The 17,370-nt window shown below is 38.9% G+C and overlaps 1 protein-coding gene across 8 annotated transcripts in view; it reads right to left on the reverse strand.

The window, feature by feature from the left end:
- The window catches only part of LOC140204170 (ecto-NOX disulfide-thiol exchanger 2-like), a 267,263-nt gene that overhangs the window by 36,501 nt on the left and 213,392 nt on the right, over positions 1-17,370 (reverse strand). For all 8 annotated transcript variants that reach the window (XM_072270622.1, XM_072270620.1, XM_072270619.1 and 5 more), the window contains 2 exons: positions 6,373-6,479; positions 4,478-4,592 (listed from right to left, as the gene is read on the reverse strand). In XM_072270622.1, the coding sequence (XP_072126723.1) occupies positions 4,478-4,592; positions 6,373-6,479 (222 nt within the window). The remainder of the gene's footprint in view (positions 1-4,477; positions 4,593-6,372; positions 6,480-17,370) is intronic.

Consider the following 17,370-nt stretch of genomic DNA (forward strand, 5'->3'; position numbering starts at 1 on the left):
AGCTAATGCAGCAAACTAAATTAAAACAAGATACACTGAACAGAACTTGATTAGGTGAAATAATAGCTATTGCATACTTAAACATTCATGTGTTTTGTGCAACAAGAGTTAAGAACTGGCAGGAGATCAGATGCCGGTTCACATCAGAAAGCTAAGTGCAAGTGAGTAGTTTTTATTAGGTGTACTTAATTTTTAAAGATAATTTCTAGCTTTTAAGGTAAATTTCATATTATTTTATTTTAAGTCATTAAAAATGTTAAATCATTCATGTAAAACGTCTCTGATCATGAGACATCTACTAGCAGTTCAAATGCCTTTGACACTGAGGCCTCGAGATCAACTGCCTGAGGCTGAGTCACGATTAAAATGCACACTACTTACCCATACATATTTTCCAGTGTCACGCTGTTTTAACAGAATTTTAAAATTATTCACCCAGGATTGTTCATTATCAGCTATCCATCTAGCATACAGCAATAAAATAACAAGCAGAACAGACAAAGAAGAATCGGTGGATGTTGCGAACCTGGATTTTCAGAAGGCCTTTGACAAGGTGCCACTCATGAGGCTGCCTAACAAGTTAAGAGCCCATGGTATTATGGGAAAGATTCTAGCATGGATAGAGCATTGGCAGGAGGCAAACAGTGGGAATAAAGGGCGCCTTTTCCAGTTGGCTGCCAGTGACTAGTGGTGTTCCACAGGGGTCTTGTTAGGACTGCATCTTTTTAATGATATGGATGATGGAATTGATGGCTTTGTGACCAAGTTTGCAGACAATACGAAGATAGGTGGAGGGGCAGCTAGTTTTGTGGAAGTAGAGAGGCTACAGAAGGGCTCAGTCAGATAAGTAGAATGGGCAAAGAAATGGGAGATGGAATACAGTGTCAGGAAGTGTATGGTCATGCTCTTTGGTAGAAGAAATAAAAGTGTAGACTATTTCCTAAATGTAGAGAAAATTCAAAAATCTTAGGTGCAAAGGGACTTGGGAGTCCTTGTGCAGGATTCCCTGAAGGTTCGGTTGCAGGTTGAGTCGGTGCTGAGGAAGGCAAGTATGAAATTAGCATTCATTTTGAGGACTGAAAATATAAAGGAAGGACGTAATGTTGAAGCTTTATAAAGCACGGCTGAGGTCTCACTTAGTGTACTGTGAGCAGTTTTCAGCCCGTCATCTAAGAAAGAATGTGCTGAAATTGGAGAGTGTTCAAAGGAGGTTCAAAAAAATGATTTTAGATTGAAAGGCTTGTCATATGAGGAGTGTTTGATGGTTCTGGGCCTCTACTCACTGGAATTCAGAAGAATGAGAGGTGACCACATTGAAACCAACTGAATATTGAAGGGCCTCGATAGAGTAGATACGGAGAGGATGTTTCCTATGGTGGGGGAGTCTAAGACCAGAGCCTCAGAATAGACGGAACAGACTCAAGGGGCCAAGTGGCCTAATTCTGCTCCTGTATCTTATGGTCTTATGAAGTACAATCTGATCTTATGGGTGTAATTAACCACAAATATAGCTGAGAACACTGATATGGATGCACTTCAGAGACATAACTGTGTAAAGTAATACAGATGGTGAAATCACATCTGTGACTTTCAAGGCTTGCAGTGAACAACACTTTTGGATGCAAGTTTCCACAGATTTGATGTTATGGCCTCTAGTTTCCTTTTAGTGCTACAAAACTCTTGCTATTATCACCAGGTGAAGTGCCTGTTACAGCTGACTTTCCAATGCCGTTATATCACTCTAGAGAGCAAAAGTCGAACAGCTGCCTTTGGTTAAAGACAAAACTGAAACAAAATTGCATTGCTGAAAAGTCAATGGTTCTAATGCTGCCAATAACCCACTTTCAATATCAAACGTTGACATTTTATGCACAAATATATGTGTATTCCAGTGGTTTGGCATGCGCAACCTTCACTGATGACAATTAATGAACTGGCAGGAGCTGAATGACATCCAGAGTCAAGAATCTTGGTCCGACCATCATTAGACAACAAAGATTTTGCTTCCGGAATACTTTTGGGTGCACCTTATGGATTTTGGGTCGCTGATCATGAAATTCACCATGAACTTTTCCTATCATGCAACATTTTTATGAAATTGCCTGCATTTATTATTTAAATTCATAAATCACGTCAATTAAAATATTACCCACAATGTAAGCTGAGAAGTTTTCCATCTTGTCCAGAGAGGCCTGGGCATGCTTAGACAGGGCGGATGCTGCATGGCAGGACAGGTTTTAGAAAAGCTATAAAAGCATCACTCACACATCATTCTATGCATTGTGTTTACATGTGTACTGGTTTGTGATCACGTTGATACACATGCTCTACATGCATAGCATATTGTGTGCATTCATTATAATAAAGTAATTCTATTTTCAGGAGTATCTGTGATAGCAAAATGTCTCACCAATGTTGCAACAGCTACGATACGCTGTTATATTTGTGGCAAGTATATGCTTAAATCTCAAAAGATGGAGCATGACTCCTCTAATTAAGAAAGCCTATGAGTTCTAATTTGGGTTCTAAAATTGGCGACCAAGACAAAGCCTGGCTTCCTTACATTTGTTGCACAGCATGCACTGTTGATCTTAGAGCTTGGCCCAGAGGTACTCTAAAGTCCGCATGATGATAGCCTTTCAGTACCAAAGTCAGCAAACACATGGAGTCTAGAGGAGGCAGACAAAGATGCCATGATGCATGAGCCAAGAATGAAAAACGACACTGATACTGATACAGATATTGAACCCTTTATGTCAAGTGAGCCTCATCTGACTACTCAAACTGAGTTAAGTGATCTGGTCAGAGACTTGGGTTTGTCAAAGGCAAAAGCAGAATTACTGTAAGGATGAAATCTGTTGTCACCAGGCATATGGGTATGTGCCTCATGAGTATCCTCCATGTGCTTTGGTTGGTTCCCATGTCACAGAGGTATGATATCTTGTGAATGTTGATAGGACAACTGGCCACTTTAACTTCCCCTGGTGTGCAAGTGAGTGGTGCAACTTAGAAAGAGTTGGTGGAAATATGGGAAGAATAAAATGCAATTACTGTAGGATTTGAGTAAATGCGTGCTTGATGTTTGCATGAGCTTGATGGGCCGAAGAACCAGTGCCCCTGATTTAAGACCTTATGACTCTCGTCTTTTGAGCAACACCTTCATGTAATGAATAAAACTTTGATTTCATCCCTTAGCTAATTTTATATCCATGCTGCTCCTTTTCACTTTTACTCAAATGCACAAATAAAATTTTTGAATCAACTAAATATCTCTGCCTTCCTCTTTAACTAAGTTTTGAATCACTCATCCTAATATCCTAGCAGTGCTGATTTGGAAGAAAGCTGTCAAAGATCTAGTGACACAAAAGACTGTAAAAGCTGTAATCTGGAGTGAAAAAAGTACTGTTGGGGAAACTCAGCAGATCAAGCAGCATCTGTGGAGGCAGAAGGTTAGTTAAAATTTTAGGTCAAGACATTATAATACGACATGATATAAAGATGTAGAGTTTTAACCGAAAACGTCGGCTATTCCTCTGTCTCCGTAGTAGTAGCAGCCAAGGTCACAGTTTGTTTATTACAACAAGCACCTGGTAATTTTTGTGGATGGGCTTCACCTGCATCAGTATCAGTATCGGTTTCAATCAGAATACAGTTTAGAGTGGACCATAAGATATCGGATCAGTTAAAGAAACCACTGGTATTCAGAAATGATGCTATAAAGCTAAGAAGGCAATTACACTGAAGAGACTCAGAATTAAAATGAGAAATTAAATAGCATAATTTTCTGAAATCATTTTGCAGAGCACAGATTAGAATGCAATTACAGAAACTGCTGAGGTATCATAAGTTGCAAAAATGAAATTCTAAAATTACTATGATTTTTAAATATTTATCTGATGGAGAGACATACAATTTTTAAAAAGGTGATCAGGTTATTAAATACTTAAATGCCCTAATTCATGATGAAAAAAGCTGAAATATAGCACAAGCAACAATGTGCAACACTTTCACAGCATTTTTTTTAATAGTTTCACTCATTGCTACCCAAAGTTCTCATCTGTTAGCGGAATTACTGAAGATTACTTTGGGACAGATTGTAAGGTCATTTAATCTCTAGTGAATCATCATCAGCAACTTTCAGGCTTCCACATTTGATTTTACATGTCTGTACCTCAGTAGTTGCTGCTATATTTCATCCATTAGAATAGTAAGCACTGATAGCTTCAGAATTACTTCATTCCAAAAATTTAAGCCAAATATTTTCATCTTTGGCAAGGTATTAATTTACTAGTTACACTCCTGTGAACTGCTTTGGGTATATGACTATTTTAAAGTTACAATATAAATGCAATGTATTGTGATTGTTCAATGTGACACTTTTTCTTCAAGATCTTAACTGGCGTTGAACTGCTTTACCCAAATAATTGCTGAATTCTAAAAGAAACTGAAAAAAATTGGTTATTGCAGGACTTCATACCTGATTCATCTGTAATTTTGTTTGCTTGCATTTCTTCCGTATCTTCGTCAGACATCTCCATTTCTTCTTCACGACGAATACTCATAAGCTCATCATTATGGATGTTACGAATTTCCTGTAGAATTGGAAAAAAGCTACTGATTGATTTCAAAAGGAACATCACATAAGTAGAACTGGCCGTTATTCCAATGGCATTTATTTGCCATCTACTTTTCACATGTATGCTTAAATTTCAGAGGCTTCCATAAGCAGCAAGGGAACAATCTTCCAAATATTTGCTATTTGAAAAAAAAATTGTGTTTGAAACCTGAAAATTGCAGAACACAATTTGTGAACACATAAGCAAAATAACTGAATGATTTTAGAAGATGACAAATGTGACACAAATCGCTGTCTATAAATGCCTGTAATTTTAAAAGGAAGAACGTGTAAAAGTTTAAGATAGAGTAATAATGAAAAAAGTAGGCAAGAATGGTTTAGGTCATATTGAAGGGGTTAATGAAACAGAGATCCCATATTATTTGTAGTCAAGGTAAGATTGGTAAAATTCAATCTTCCTGAAAACCAGTTATACGATTCTTACAATCTACCACATAATGAATTGCTTGTTTGTTCTTTAGAAAAGTGAACAGAACAAAGCATTAGGAAATTAATCCCTTTCCTTAACTTTTGAATGTTCCTCTTTATTAGCCCTGAGCAGTATATAATCACCTTTGCTTTGTCTTCTTATTAGCTTTAAGTCTAACTGTAAACAGTCAGCAGTCCTTCAGCATTTGGGCTCGACTCCACATGGGCTTACCGCACATTCCTTTGGTCTAAAAATTCAATTTACCCTATTTCTTCCGAGTGAAACACTTCAAACATGGCGGATGTAAATGTTATTGAAAATCTACTTACCTTTGGAGGCCCGGTCATTATAGAGGAACACAAGGTGAAAGCCCAAGAATTGAGTGGAATGAGACACACCTTACTTACTAAGGTCAATTTATCCACCATAAATTCTACCCTTGAACTCTTTTAGAAATTTGTTCAATTTGTACTCACCAATTTTCTGCAGAGGTGGGAGGGATGACTGGAACAGTGTTAATTAAGGATTAAATACTTTTACAGATGTGGTACCTCTACATTTAAAATTTTGGGCTAACAATGACAAATAAGAGGCAGCTATTTTTTCTTAAAGGAAAATATGACAAAGAATACCAATGAACATAAACTGTATCGTCTCCCACCATGCAATTGTGGATGAACCAAAATGTATTAACTTACCTTAGTTGTAAAAACCCTCATGAATAAAGTGGGTAGAAATTTATTCTTGATGCTTGCAGTAAATGCATAATATCAACTTTATCAGGCATTGTATACATTATGCATCTAATGCAATATTGCATGTTTAGCACAAGCAACCAAGGACAATTTTTCAACCTACTGTATTATTAATTCCAAATGACTGTATGGAAAACAAAATAATTTACTTTTGAAATTATATTTAATAATATTTTAATGTCACTCCAATTTACAATGCAAGAAAAAATGCTAGCACAGTATGTTAGCAGAGTGACTGACAGTTGTAAAATAGATTTGAATAAAATATATTCTACTAAGCCAAAACTTCTTTCTTTGAAGTAAAAAAGTTATATTAGTTTTAATATAATTTCTAATGTCCCTGAGACAGGTGCGTAAATGAGCAAACTTGGAAGGGCTTAATGATAGCACAGTGGCCAGAAAGGTATCTAATTCCCCAGCAATAATATGCTTAGGATGGCTAAAATATTTTTACCGATTGTTCCCATCCCACCCACAGATAAACCAGATTATGTTCTGTTTGCAAAAATTTAGACACTCTCTTGAAATTGTATATGCACACTGAAAAATGATAGAATTAGAAAATTACTAACCTCTGCTTGTTTTCGCCACATATGCAGATTCTTGCGTTGAGCTTTTGAGAAATGGTCCCACGCCTTTTGCTTGGAGGCAGAGTGGAAAACGGAGACAATCTGCTCAACTTTGGTGAACAAAGGAGTCAAACAACCCAGTTTATGGTCCCACCAGGCATTAAGTGAGGAGTAGAGAAGTAAAAGAGGAAGGGAGTCAGCAGGCAAGCAGGCTATCATGATCAGTGCACTTCTGTGATCAGTGTTAAGTGACCCGAACACATACTTACTTTGCAGAACTTTGTAGGTGAGTACGTACCTTCTTCAGGTTCAATGCCCACTGTTTTTACAATTTTTAAAATATATATATATAATATCTCTAAACATCAAGAATCAAACTTACACTGTTCTACTAAGAAAACAACTCTTTAAAATAGAATGACATGAGCTGGAATCATTTCTCATAATCATGATTTGACTTTCACTACAATGTTGTAACTTCAGTTGAACAAAAGCAGCTGGACTTTTACCAATTATTAATTTTCTGCGTTGTCAGCAAAATCTGCTTACATCTAATAACTTACATTAAATGATATTTTATACAGAACTCATAAAGCAGTGAAGAAAAATAAAATCTATCCTACTACCATAGAAAATAAGAAAAGATAACCATACATGGGGGAGGGGTTTAGAAAACTAAAGTGACTTTAAGTCGAAACTGCTCAACTCTTAGGCACCAGTAATACACTGGAGCAGAGGGCAAAACCAGCAGGATGGTTTAAGACTGAAGTAACGTAGGAAGTGCTGAGGACATGAAGGTTCTGTAAGGAAGTGTTGAGATCCATTTGGAAACACCTGGATTTAATTTACAAGCATATATTTTGTTTTAAGTGAAACCATATAAATCTATGTATTCTATACTCTTCCACTCTCTTTAACTCCTCAGATCATGCACAGCATTAAGGGTGGGAAGAAAAGCTGCTCAAAATCCTTGGTGCCACTGCTGCTGTTAAATGCTTCCAAAGTTGCATTCAAGAATACCTGAGGTAACATTGCTCTACTTTATCCTCTCCTACCAGAAGTACGTTTTACTATGCACTGAGATCCAGTGATATTTGAACATCCACTAGGATAGAAATAGTAAAGTTTGGAAAATGGAAGTTATTTCATTGTTCATTTATTGAAAATTTACTGCCAACATATATTTTGACCTCATGATCATTCCTCTTCCTAAAAAACATTGATGGATTGAGATTAATTTTGATATAATTGCAAAACAAATAAAGAGGGAAGATGGATCAAAGAATAGCACATCGATTGATAGCTGAAGAAACAAACGATGTGGAATACAATTCATAAAGGGATACTATGTACAAATCTGGTCACCATATTAAGCAGTCACTTGGTATATTTAAAGTGGAAGTTGATAAGCACTTAATTAGTAAGGTCATCAAAAGTTACAGGAAGAAGGGAGGAGAAAGTGCTTGAGAGAGAAAATTAATCAGCCATGATCAAATTGCTGAGCAGGTTTGATAGGTCAAATGGCCTAATTCTGCTTCTATCTTATGATCTTGTGATTTACTCCAGAGAAGAGAAAGTTGAAGTGAGAAATTAATCAATATGTAATATATAATAAAAAATTGAACCTGATGAAGAGATCTGGGATTCCAATTATTGTTTGGAGGCACAGTTTTATAGATGCTGAGATACATCCTAGGATGACAACACATACATAAGCTGTGTCAGAGAGAAAGGCTGCAGACGTGAAGGTGAAAAACACATCAAGGAAGAAAGGGATTAATATTTCAGGAAGTAGGCATCAAATAGAATATTTGATTTCATTTAAAATATCTAAAGGTATAAAGTGAAAATGTTGTTGGTGATTGTACATTGTTTAATTCTACCAGTAGTGCCTTATTTAAAGCAGCATTTGATGTCTGTCTACATCAACACCTAGATAAAAATCAAAATTGGCTGATAAGTAATATGCAATGTTCATTCTATACAAGTACTCTGGAATGATCATCCATATCCTTTTGATATTCAATGATACAACCTACATTATATCAAATTCTGCACCTTTGTACTGTGTGCAAGAGAGGACTGGATGTAGATTACTTAACAGCAAGTGGCCCACTTTGCAATCCCATAAAGCTTTTTATTACAATCCATTAGGCACATGACAGCCATGATAGAATGCTCTCCACTTGGCTGGATGAGTGCAAATGCAATAACACCCAAATGGAATGATAACATCTAGGGCATCCAATGCAGTTAACTTAAATATTCATTCTTTCTACCATCAGTATTCTACCCTGCAATCAGTAGCATCAATAAGTTGTATTGCATTAACACACTGAGGTGACCAGTTTTGTTGTCCAGATCAAGATCCCACACCTTGCAAATTTAACAGCATTAAACACAAGTTCAATAATAGGTAAAGGGAACTTTCAGCTAATTAATGAGTACAGTTTCCATTAAATAAGTATGCCAGACAGTAACGAGAAATGGTTAAAAATTGCATTTACTGACAAATTTCGTTATTTTCATGAGCAGAATTTAAACTGCATTATCCCCATCTTTTCTTACATATTGAATACTTCACCATGGGTAAGTTTAAAGCAGTATACTACAGATTTGCATTCTCAGAAATATGGAAGATATGATAAAGGCTATTCTCAAATGAGGAGTGATCCATACAATAGTGGAACCTAAAACTGGTTCAGTGGGTAGGAGAAAATAGGTTGGAAGAGTGAGAATGCTGGATGACAGGAATGGGAGGAGATTTCATTATAACTGGTATAAACTTCCCCAACGATAGAGTTACTTGTTAAATATGTGCAATTAACTTTAAGTTTTAAAATAAGCTCATCTTATTTTTTTTTAAATCAAGTGGAATTGTAGAAGCTAAAAGATAGGGAAACTATTTAGAATTTAGATCATTGTTTACCACCCATTCAACAGACTAAAACAGAAAATTAATTGAAACTATTATTCTCAACAAAAAGTGTCCTCTTCTCTGTTTAAAAAAAATATTAGTGTAACATTTGGGTCTGTGGTACACTAGAAATGCCATAGAGGTGATCTGTACTGTGCATTGTGACTAAAACATTGGATGATATGGAGATGCACTTTTCTGGAGGAAGTTAATCATATTTGTGACAGTGATTCAGTAACATTTTAATTTACTCCATCGGTGATATATCATTTAATTTTATTTTTAGCTTTGAAAACTTTAAGAACGGCACCTAGAACCCACTGGCAGATTGAGAATGTCTTTTTATCCTGCCACTGTACTCGGAACCCAAGCATGGTATTTCCCACCATTTCCCTGGAGAAATAACATAGACCAGGCAGCAGGTCTGAGGTTGCACTGATCTTAATGGGCATGGAGGCATAGGGGAAGTTAAGATACTTTTCTTATTAAGTTACTCTGCCTCAGCGAGAAACAATTTAAAAGTATTAAATATAAAACAACCTTTTTATTTGGCAATGGAGAGCAAGGCTTTGTCAGCAAAATTGGAGCACGTCAGTGTACCATTGGAATCCACTGTGGTTGTATAGACCAAAGCATAGCATTCTACATGTGACCAGTGAGATTGACTAGTCAAAAGAATTTTTGAAATTATGTGTAGACAGGAAATGGTAGCTAACATAATCACTTACAAGAGACCACATCAAATATGGAAACTGGAAGTTTAGATGTCGAAGAAAGGTGAAGGTGACTAAAGTGCCACATGTTAAAACCCAAAAGAATGATGTGGAATGGAAAATATAAAAAATGCTTGAAGCAAACTTCAAAAATTAAACACACTGAATCTCTAAGAAAAAAATATTTAAGTCATTCTTCCCCATTCACGCCTCTCTAAATATAGAATAATTCCACATCCCATCTCTAGTTCTGTAGACTTTGGGTTACAGCACATGATAAACATTCATGTTACTTTTAAATTTTATACTGATTTCTGTCTTTGTGACCCTTTCAAATAATGAGCACCAGATACCTACAGAACTATGTATCTTTAAAAAAGTTAATAATGCCTCTGTGTTCCTAACTACTAACTTACATTTATGTTGCCAGGTTACTGTCTTTTTTAGCTGAGGAATAGATTCCAGTTTTTAAGCCCTAAGTTTTACATATCTTGAATTGACTACAAAAGGAAACAGCCAGACATAATTAAAATTCTTCAGCCCTAGCAACATTCTTATAAATCAGATCAGGATGGGAAAGGGAGTTGTGGGGAGGGAGCCAGCAAGCAGCTGGCAGAGAAACCGAGGGTAAAAGCTAGCATAATTTTTTAAAGTTATTTTTGATTGTGCGGCAACTCAGCCAAATCAGCCAATAAGGGAAAGGCAAGGTCAAATGGCATGGAGTGGGGAGTTAAGGCTTTGGTCATGAGGCACAGGTAAGTGGTGGTAGGAACATTTAAGATTTTTATTTTTCTGTTGTTATGTGACATATGACTTAGCCTGCACGAAGTGGCGGTCAGGGCTCCTCCTGCAAGATGTGGGAAGTCGGGAAACTCAGATTCCCTGGTGACTACATCTGTGGGAAGTACACCAGCAGCAGGTCCTGTCAGACCAGGTCAGGGAACTGGAGGCACAGATGAATGTACTTAGGATCATATGCAGGCTGAGGCTATCATAGATGAGAATGTTAGCGACACAGTCATACTTTATATGTACAGATAACTTATAGGGTGACCACAAGGAGAAATGGGGGGGGGGGGGAGAGTGTGGGGTAGTCAGACTCCCCTGACTAGATTCCCCTGTGGCCATGTTAAGTTCTGCTCATTTGGGCTACATGTATTTAGTACACATGTGCATTCTCCTTGTTATGCGCGTACGTGAGGGAGAAGGGGGAATTGTGGAATGTAAAGGTGGCAGCCCAAGGTATCGATTGGAGACATTGAAAGTAAAGTTGTTTGAATAAAAGAAAAACATGTCCTTGTTGTTTGGACATTAACTGTAGAAGCAGAGGAGGGCTCCCAGTTACAGGTACCTGCTGACATTTGGCGAGAGCAAGCCTTACGAAAGCTGGAAAAACAAAATTGGAATATGGACTCCTGTTACGGAACTGGAGAAGGCAAAGCAAGCCTTGGCTGTTGCGTTGTTGCTTTCAGGAAAAGCAAGAGGGACCATGATGAGAATTTCAGTGGAAGACTTGAACAAAGATGACAGTAAGAATATGCTGAAAAATACACTTGACTGCTTTTTTTGAAGGAGGAAAAGGATCGGATTTATGAGGCATATTCAGACTTCGACAAAATCTACAGAGACAATTCTAAAACTATGGCTGATTCTATTACTGATTTTGAACAAAAGTGCAGTCTCATGCGTAAGTCCAAAATGGAACTTCCTGATGCTGTATTAACTGTTAAATTGTTGGATACTATGTGTCTAGACATAAAGGACAGAGACTGCTGGCGTTAACTGCATGCACAGAACTTTCATATGCATCTATGAAATCAGCACTGAAGAGGGTTTTTGGAGAAAAGGCTGCTAGACAACAGTTGGAATTAGTTTGAGTCAGGAAACTGCATACTTCTCTGAGTAGAAACAAGAGTTTTGCAAGCATAGATCACAGAGGGACCAGACAAGGGTACCATTACCTGGTACAAATGTAACAAACAAGTATGGTAGAAGATCAAAATGTGCAGTATGTCAAAGTATTTACCACTGGGCAAGAAACTGTCTGCACAGAACCGAACAAGTCAGGCTAACTGAAGAAAATAACAAACCTCAAGACGGAGAAGAATGGCACATTGTTTACGAAGGAATCACTTACTAATGCAGGGATATCTGAGGCAGAGGTTTTGATGATAAGATCTCTAGGATCTGCTGTTATTAATACAGCATGGACACACACAGCGAGTGGAGAAAAATGGCTTGAAAGTGAACTAATCCAGAATGAAGGGCAGAAACTGGTGAACACAGATATACCTAGGAACAAAGCATTCAAATTTGGAGATGGAAAAATTGTACGTTCCACCAAAAGAGTGAAAATTGTCTCAAAAATAGGGCAGACAAAGTGCTACATTGAAAGGGAGGTGGTTCCAGTAAACATTCTATTACTCTCGAGTAAATCTTTCCTAAAGGAAGCAGGAACAATACTGGATATGGAGAATGACCAAGCAACAATGTTTCAACAGCCCGTGTCTCTTGAGCTCACCAGCTCCGGACATTACTGTGTGAACTATTCTAGATAAAGACATTACTGAGAATCATTGTGAGAATGAAGAACTGTTACACAAAACATGACCATAGATGGGAAATGCAAATTGTTGCTTCACAAGCAGTTTGAGCAGTTAGGAAACAAAGATGGAGATTATTTTTCCATTCTAAAGCAGAAAATTTGCAGCTGTGAGACATGCCAAAAGTTAAGAAAGCCGAAGCCCAAGCCCAAGCCTAAGCCTAAGCCTAAGCCTAAGCCTGAGGTTGGTCTTCCACTAGCATCTGAATACAATGAAACAGTAGCTGTAGACCTACATGAACTGGAGCAAGGAAAAAATGTTGAAAACAGGTGGAAAGATGTCACAAGTGGGTCCAGTTGTTTTTTTTTAAAACTGGCAAGATTCAGGACATCATGTGATTGGAGTACTTGCATGTTAGGTAGATGACTTCATACATGGAGGCTCACAAAACTTTGCCACAACACTTATCCCTCATTTCTAAAGTCAGTTTTTCAGGTTGGACGGGTGGAACATGACAGATTCTGCTATGAAGCATCCTTGCTGTTGACGGAACATACAACTGCACCAAGAAGGCTACATCAGGAACCTTCAGCCAAATTGCATGAAATCCTCACGTGCCACATAACAGGATGCACCCCTTAGTGAAGCTGACGTTGAGTAACTTAGGTCAAAAATAGGTCAGATTCAGGGCAGACCGGACGTGACATTTGATGCCAGCAACTTGGCATCCAGCACAAAAATTACCACAGTACAAACTTATGTGAAGCAAACAAGATAGTATGCAGAATTCAATCAGAAAAAATAGTCTTGAAGTTTCAACAGCTTGGAAAAGATAGCTCACTGAGGCTCGTTGTCTTCAGTGATGCCTCACTTGGAAATCTTCCTGATGGAGGTACTCAAGGGGGACATTTTATTGTACTGATGCGAGAAGAGGGAAGAATTTCACCTCTTTGTTGGCAATCAAAAAGGATTTAAAGAGTTGAATGGAGTATGCTGGCAGGAGAAACCCTTGCAATGTCTGAAGGTATTGACAATACTGTTTTTCTGGTCACACTATTTTGAGCTTTTCCATGGTGACCCAAAGAAGAACAGTCAACAAATAACTTGTGCCACAGACAACTACTCTTTGGTTGCTGCCATCAAATCCACCAAGTCAGTCACAGAGAAAAGGCTTCATCTAGAGATAAGCAGTATCAAAGAACTTGTCCAAGCACAGAAAATTCATCACCTTCTGTGGCCAACCACAAAGGAACAACCAGCTGACTGCCTCACAAAGAAGGGAGCTCCAGCTCTGGTGCTGTTAAAGGCGTTTAGGGAAGGCATTTGATACCTTAAGAATTGTACTAACATCAAGGGTAAGAACTAATTCTCATAGCCTAGTGGACATTTGAATTGTTTGGATGAGAATTGTCTTGAAATTTTTTCAAATTTAATTTTTTAATATATAAAGAGGATGGGAGATTGTTGAGTTCTGTTCGTTTGGAATACAAGGGGTGATTGATAAGTTCGTGGCCTAAGGTAGAAGGAATCAATTTTAGAAAACCTAGCACGTTTATTTTTCCTACATTTACACACTTAGTCCAGTGGTCATGAAGCATACGGATCCCTTCTTTGTAGAAGTCGGTGTCTTGGACCTCCAGAGGTGGTCCACAGTAGGGGTGATTGATAAGTTCGTGGCCTAAGGTAGAAGGCGATGAGTTATTAACTTCAAACTTTCTGCATTTTCACTCAAAGAGTTGAACTGCACGTGCATGTAATGAGAGCTGTATAGCTCATCTCCCTCTACTGTAGGCCACAAACTTATCAATCACCCCTGCTGTGGACCACCTGGAGGTCCAAGGCGCTCCACAGGCAGGGGATGAGGTTCTGCAAAGTAATGTTAGGGAGCTAGGTAGAAAGTTAAAAGCAGTACTTACAGAGTTGTGATCTCTGGATTATAAACCACATCAAGTGCTAATGAGATGAGAAGTGGAGACATGGTGCAGTTCAATATACAGTTGCAAGAAAAAGTTTGTGAACCCCTTGCAGTTACCTAGTTTTCAGCATTAATTACTCATAAAATGTGGTCTGACCACCTAAGCCAAAATAGTAGACAAGCACAATGTGTCCAAACTAATAATACACAATTGTACTTTTCATGTCCTTATTGAATACATTGTTTAATAATTCACAGTCCAGGCTGGAAAAAATATGTGAACCCCTATATTTAATAACTGGCAGAATCTCCTTTAGCAGCAGTAACCGCCATCAAATATTTCCTGTAGCTGATCAGACTTTCACAACAACAAGGAGGAATTTTAGACCATTACTCCATACAAAACTGTTTCAATTCATCAATATTTCTGGGATACCTTGCATGAACAGCCCTGTTCAGGTCAGGCCACAGCATCTCAATTGGGTTAAGGTCTGGACTCTGACTTGACCATTCCAAAACACAAATTTTCTTCTTTTTAAGCCATTCTGTTGTTAAGTTACTCTTGCCTTTTGGATCATTGTCTTGTTACATCATCCAACTTCTATTAAGCTTCAGGTGATGGACTTCTATCCTGGCACTCTCCTGTAAAATGTCTTGACACAATTTTCAATTAATTGCTCCCTTAACGATTGCAAGCTGTCCAGCATCAACGCTGCCCTCAACCACATCTCTTCCATTTCATGTACATCTACTCTTACCCCATCCTCTCGCTACCCTACCAAGGATAGGGTCTCTCTTGTCCTTATCCCACCAGCCTCTGCATCCAGCACATAATTCTCTGAAACTTCCATCAACTCCAATGGGATCCCATCACCAAGCACATCTTTCCTTTACCTCCTACTTTCTGCTTTCTGCAGGGATTGCTCCCTACGTGACTCCTTTGTCCATTCGTCCCTCTCCACTGAACTCCCTCCTGGCACTTATCTTTGTAAGCAGAACAGTGCTACACCTCCTCCCTCACTAGCATTCAGGGCCCCAAACAGTCCTTCCAGGTTAAGGCAACATTACACCTGTGGGTCTGTTGGGGTCATCGACTGTATTCGGTGCTCCTGGTGTGGCCTCCTGTATATCAGTGAGACCCAACATAGATTGGGAGAGTGCTTCGCCAAGCACCTACGCTCTGTCCACCAGAAAAAGAGGGATCTCCCACTGGCCACCCATTTTAATTCCACTTCCCATTCCAATATGTTAATCCATGGCATCCTCTGTCGCGATGAGGCCACAGACAACACTCTATATTCCTTCTGGGTAACCTCTAACCTGATGGCATGAGCACTGATTTCTTGAACTTCTGGTAATTCACCTCCCCCCCCCCCCCCATCATTCCCCTTCCCCTATTCCCTCTCTCACCTGTCTCCTTGCCTGCCCATCACATCCCCTCTGGTGGCCCTTCCCCCTTTTCTTCTTCCATGGCCTTCTGCTCTCTCCTATTGGACTCCCCCTTCTCCAGCTCTGTATCTCTTTCACCATTCACTTCCCAGCTCCTTACTTCATTCCTCCCCCTCCTGGTTTCACTTATTACCTTGTGTTTCTCTCTCCCCTCCCCCACCTTTTACATCTACTCCTCATCTTTCTTTCTCCAGTCCTGCCGAAGGATCTCGGCTGAAACGTCGACTACTTTTTTCCATAGATGCTGCCTGGCCTGCTGAGTTCCTCCAGCATTTAGTGTGTGTTGCTCAGATTTCCAGCATTTGCAGATTTTTCTCTTGTTTGTAATTTGATCGAGGCATGGTGCACATAAACAAGATCTTCCTTGAGAAGAGCAGGCTCTGTCAGTTACCTGACTTTGTGTGTCTTTTTTTAGAGACAGGGCACCTCTACAACCCACACCTCCAATCTCATCTCATTGATTGGAACATCTGATTCCAAATAGCTTTTGTAGAAGGCATTACCCCAGAGGTTCACATACTTTTTTTGAACCTAGACTGTGATTGTTTAAATGGTGTACCCAGTATTGATGAGAAGTAGTACAGGATGTTAGTAGTTTAGGCCAGTGGTCCCCAACCTCTGGGCCGCGGACCGATACGTTGCTGCGCAGAATGCAGTGGTGCGGCAGTAGTCGGAATGCACCCAGCACATTTTTAAGAAAAAAGCCAAAATAAACAAGCTAATTAATTAGGTGCCACCCGGCACGTAAATGTCGGCCCAGATCAGAAGCGATTGTCAATTGCGTTGCCTCTGATCTGGGCCGATCTTTACGTGCCAGGAGGCACCTAATTAATTATTGTTTATTTCGGCTTTTTCTTGAAGATGTGCTGGGTGCGTTCTGACTACCGCTGCACCACTGCATTCTTCGTAGCAATATATCAGTCCATGGCCCGGAGGTTGGGGACCACTGGTTTAGGCAGATTGTGTCTGTCTATTATTGTGGCATAGTTGAAGATCAGGACACATTTTATGACTAATTAATACAGAAATGCAGGTAATTACAAAAATTTATATATAAGGAGCTGGTGCAGGAGGGAGGTATTCAGATTTATGGATCATTTATGAATCACTCCAGGGCAGATGGGACCTGAACAAACAAGATGGTTTGTATCTGAATTGGCAGGGAACCAATATGCTTGCTGAGAGGTTTGGTAGTGCTACTTGGGAGGGTTTGAACTAAGTAGCAAGGGGATAGACACCATCGCAGCAGGACAATTGGTCGTAGGGTTAAGGGTGAAAAAGCATGTCAAGTAAGACGGAAAGGGAGTACAGTAAGGAGCAGGCTAATAAACAGTGGGATTCATGGGCTAGAATATATTTATTTCAATACTAGTATTACAGATAAGGAGAATAAACTTTGAGTCGGTGGTCAATACTTGAAATTACAATGTTGTTGCCATTACAGATACTTGGTTGCATGAGGGA

The sequence above is a fragment of the Mobula birostris genome, chromosome 10 (genome assembly GCF_030028105.1).
Source record: "Mobula birostris isolate sMobBir1 chromosome 10, sMobBir1.hap1, whole genome shotgun sequence".
In the NCBI taxonomy this organism is placed as follows: domain Eukaryota; kingdom Metazoa; phylum Chordata; class Chondrichthyes; order Myliobatiformes; family Myliobatidae; genus Mobula; species Mobula birostris.